This window comes from Mesitornis unicolor, unplaced genomic scaffold, assembly GCF_000695765.1.
Source record: "Mesitornis unicolor isolate BGI_N332 unplaced genomic scaffold, ASM69576v1 scaffold9124, whole genome shotgun sequence".
Classification (NCBI taxonomy): domain Eukaryota; kingdom Metazoa; phylum Chordata; class Aves; order Mesitornithiformes; family Mesitornithidae; genus Mesitornis; species Mesitornis unicolor.
In genome coordinates, this window is record NW_010182029.1 from 50,724 (window position 1) to 55,330 (window position 4,607).

At 39.2% G+C, this 4,607-nt stretch overlaps 1 protein-coding gene across 1 annotated transcript; it reads left to right on the forward strand.

Moving 5' to 3' along the window:
- Positions 1-3,804: 3,804 nt before the first annotated feature.
- Positions 3,805-4,203, forward strand: LOC104539950 (short transient receptor potential channel 4-like; the record flags this gene model as incomplete). The annotated part of the gene is made up of 1 exon (XM_010183629.1): positions 3,805-4,203. A coding segment is annotated over exon 1 (378 nt), but the record flags the coding sequence as incomplete, so codon positions are not given.
- Between the last annotated feature and the right edge of the window lie 404 nt (positions 4,204-4,607).

Here is a 4,607-nt window from a genome sequence, read left to right on the forward strand (position 1 = left end):
TGAGAAACCCTTTGAAAGGGAAATCAAAACAAATTTATTTTTTAACCATGTTAATAAAAGGGTATTTTTTCATTTTCTCTTCCTAATGTGGCTGTCTAAAACAAGCCAGACATTACACTCAAGAAGTGCAATTACACTCTCAACTGTAAACACTGAGGGCAGGAATCACTGGTAAAGCAGAATGTGGGTGTTTGGGGCATTTGAGATGCCCAGGACATTAGCACAGGGCTTACATTGGTCCAGGCTGGCAGGTGTGACATGGGTCCTGCCAAAGAAACCTGTTCCCTTCTGTAGAAACAGTGGAACATGGGGTGAGATAACATAGACAATGTGAAAATATGATGATAAATGTCAATATTTTAAAAAATCCACTGCTCCTAAAATTAAGTGAGATTAATCTTCCATTGGAGGTTGGCTTTGTGCCCTATTTGGACACAATTCATGCCATTGGAGAAGCGCTAAAGCATTCTTCCTGGTTTCCTGTCATTGTAAATGGCTTGACTTCATGAGTGAATAGATCCATTATATTTAATGTTTTATAATTACTTAGCTTATAGCTAAAAAAATTACCAATGTTAAGCTGCAATGTTTTATACATTTAGTATTGTATTTTTTTAAATTTACTTTTAAGTTCTTAATATGTATCTGAAGTATATAGTGTATAATGTGGTTAGACATCGCATGAAGGTAATTGATTTTTTTAGAATCATATATATAATATTAATAAATATTTTTATTAATATTCCATCATTTCTACAGCTAGGGTGGTGATGAACAGCCTATTTACAAATACTGAGAAAGAAAATCGTAAAAAGAACATAGAATCATGGAATGGTTTAGGCCAGAAAGGGCATTAAAAGATCATCTAGTCCAACCTGCCTGCCATCAGCACAGACTTCTTTTGCTAGACCAGCTTCCACAAAGCCCTATCCAACCTAACCTTGAACACTTCCAAGGATGGGACATACACAACTTCTCTGGGCAACCTGTGCCAGTGTCTCAGCACCCACATGTAAAATATTTCTTCCATACGCCCATTCTAAATCTACCTTCTTTCAGTTTAAAACCATTGCCCCTTGTCCTATCATTGCAGGCCTTGATAAAAAGTCTTTCCTATAAGCCCCTTTCAATTACTGAAAGGCCACAATAAAGTTTTAGTAGAGCCTTCTCTTCTCCAGGCTGAAAAACAGGAAAGGTATTCCAGCCCTCTGATCATTTTCATGGCCCTCCTCTGGATCCACTCCAACAATGGTAGAAGATAGAGCCTGGCAGAAAACATCCTGTTAGGAGGAATTATTTATGTGAAGTCCTTACACAAAGTGTACAGAGTAAAAGCAGAGTCATTATTAAATGCTTTATTATATGTAACACTTTAAAGGTTTTTGTAGTTGCAGTGTTTCACTATTATTATCCTAGTTTAGAACTGAAAACTTCATAATCAAAACCATGATTATTATCTACCAATCCTTGGGAATTTCTCTCATACAGATTTTGTTTTTCCTTTCAGGCTCTGAATTCTAATTTATACTTTAGTAAGTGCTGATTGGAAAAGCACTTAATATGAATGTTTTTCTAATAGCATATGAGATTGAATCAAAATCTTAGTAGGAAAGCTTACCACTGAACTGTGCAATCTGTGCCTACCATAGATAACTCAGGGTATTTCAGCAGCACTGGGAAGATATAAATGCTAATAACTGTTTCAACTCTTAACAAGTTCATTCTGCCCAAGCCTAAGAAACATATCAGGAGGGCTGTATTAAGTTGTCCACACACAAGCACTGTTGAGGTTGAGAGTTGGGGTTGTTCAGCCTGGAAAAGAGAAGGCTTTGTGGAGTCCTCATAGTCTAGGCCTAGTATATAGGCCTTCCAGTTCCTGAAGGGGGCCTACAGGAAAGCTGAAGAGGGATTTTTTACAAGTGCATGTAGTGATAGGACAAGGAGTAATGGCTTTAAACTGAAAAAGGGTAGATTTTTATTAGCTATTTGGAAGAAATTCTTTCCTCTGAGAGTAGTGAAACACTGGAATGGGTTGCCCGGGGAAGTTGAGGATGACCTCTCTATGGAAGTATTGAAGGTCAGGTTGCACGGGACTTTGAGCAACCTGGTCTAGCAGAATGTGTCCTTGCCCAAGACAGGGTGTCAGACTAGATGATCTTTAAAGTCCGTTCCAACCTAAGCCATTCTATGATTCTACGATAAGCATAGAGTAATGCCTTGGTTGTGTATCACAGAATCACAGAGTATTAGGAGTTGGAAGGGACCTCAAAAGATCATCCAGTCCAACCCCCCTGCCAGAGCAGGATCACCTAGACTAGGTCACACAGGAATGCATCCAGGGAGGTCTTGAATGTCTCCAGAGAAGGAGATGCCACAACCTCCCTGGGCAGCCTGTTCCAGTGCTCTGTCACCCTCACAGTAAAGAAGTTTTTCCTTATGTTCAGGCTGAACCTCCTATGCTCCAGCTTGCTCCCATTTCCCCTTGTCCTGTCATTGTCTATCACTGAGAAGAGCCTGGCTTCTTCCTCCTGATACTCGTGTAGGATATCGGAGACTTTTGCATGGAGGTACCAAATGTGTACAAACTTTGTGAAAGACCCAAGCCATGCTGGAGTGCAGATGAGAGAACTAGTGCATCTCAAAGAGGCCTAAGGTACCTTAGATGGGAAACTGAACCAATCTAAGTGACTTAACCACGAATACAATCAAGCTTAATAGCTGTAAGTGCCCTCTAGCAGCAACTGTGTATGAGCTTACTCTTAAACTGTGAGAAACATGAGGTACTGGAACTCAACAAAGAAATTAAAGATGAAGTGGAACTGCGTATTTGGTGGAAACTACATTGTATCATATCACCTCATGCTTGCCACAGGTTTAAGGTAGATACAAACAAATGGTATGCTGACCATATGTTTTGACTTGGTAAGTTACAACAACTTGATTATAAGCTTTGGCTTCCACATTTTGCTGGTGATATTACAAGTTCTGTCAATAGAGACCATTTGTACTTGTTTCAACATTACTTTTTAGTATTGTTATAGTTATAAGAAAATTTTGTCCGGTTGGGAAATTCCGACCAGTTTGTTAGGGTGGGTGATTGTTGCAGCAGTAGAGCTAACAAAAAAAAAAAAAAAAAGAGCACTTTGACCAATCAAAGGGGGGCTGATAATTAGGTAAGTTAGAATAGGTTATGTAAGTTAGTATAGGTATTTGTTCAAACTGCAGAATTAAGCAAGATGTATAAGCATTGAGAAAAAGCACAAACCATGTCCGAAGGGAGTATTAAATAATAGAATGGAAAGGGGGGTTAACAACTGTATTGAGACCACCATAAGAATGGACCGAAACTTGGACCAAAACTTCCTAGAGAGTGGACGTGGACTGAAGCTTTCTCATGGGAATGGACTGGTGGACCAAAAGCCTTTCTTTGACAAAAATTCAGGGGTAAATTCAATGGGAAATCTATCAAGGTGATAGGTAAAAGAATATATAATCCTCTTATGTAATCATCTTATGCATATGCATGATCATATGATTTGCTTTGTTAAAATTGTATAAAAGGACTATGAAAATGTACGGAGGATGGAACACACCTTTGAGGGGCTACCCTCTGTGTTCCCCAGCGCTGCAAATAAAGAAGTGCCTGCTTGTCTGCAACTGTGTAGATAAATTTTTCTCGTCGTGATTGCGGCCCCGTCAACAGTTTGAGTTTTAAATACTTACGTATTGCAAATATTAATTTGATGGACTGTACGCCCAAAATATATTACTGATTTAATCTTTCTTTTTATATTGCAGAGACAAAGAATTAGAATGGCATAAAATATGGCCCAGTTCTACTACAAAAGAAGTGTCAATGCTCCCTACAGAGATCGTATCCCTCTTCGCATTGTACGGGCAGAATCTGAACTGTCACATTCAGAGAAAGCCTATCTGAATGCTGTGGAGAAAGGAGATTATGCCAGTGTAAAGAAAGCTTTGGAGGAAGCAGAAATTTATTTCAAGATCAATATTAATTGCATTGATCCCCTGGGAAGAACTGCACTCCTTATTGCAATTGAAAATGAGAACCTTGAGCTCATTGAGCTGCTCTTAAGTTTTAATGTATATGTGGGAGACGCGCTGTTGCATGCCATAAGAAAGGAGGTAGTTGGTGCTGTGGAGCTGCTGTTAAACCACAAGAAGCCCAGTGGGGAGAAACAGGTATGTGCGGGTTTTTCTCTAGATTTATATTTTCCTGTAATGAAAAGAGAAGAATTGTGCAGAGGGCGTAAGCAAAGAGAAAAACAAAACCAACCATCATCCTTACACACAAGTATTTAAAATCAGAAAATCAACTACTTTGATGTTGTATGCATTGTAAAAAATGTAAATTGTAAATGTTGTGTCATGTTTAGACATCATAGAATCATAAAGTGGTTTGAGTTAGAAAAGACCTTTAAAGACCATGTAGTCCAACCCTGTGACATGAGCAGGGACATCTTCCACTAGACCAGGCTGCTCAAAGACCCGTCCAACTTCACCTTGAACACTTCCAGGGTGGGGGCATCCAAAACTTCTCTGGGCAACCTGTTCCAGTGTCTCACCACCCTCAATGCAAAAACGCT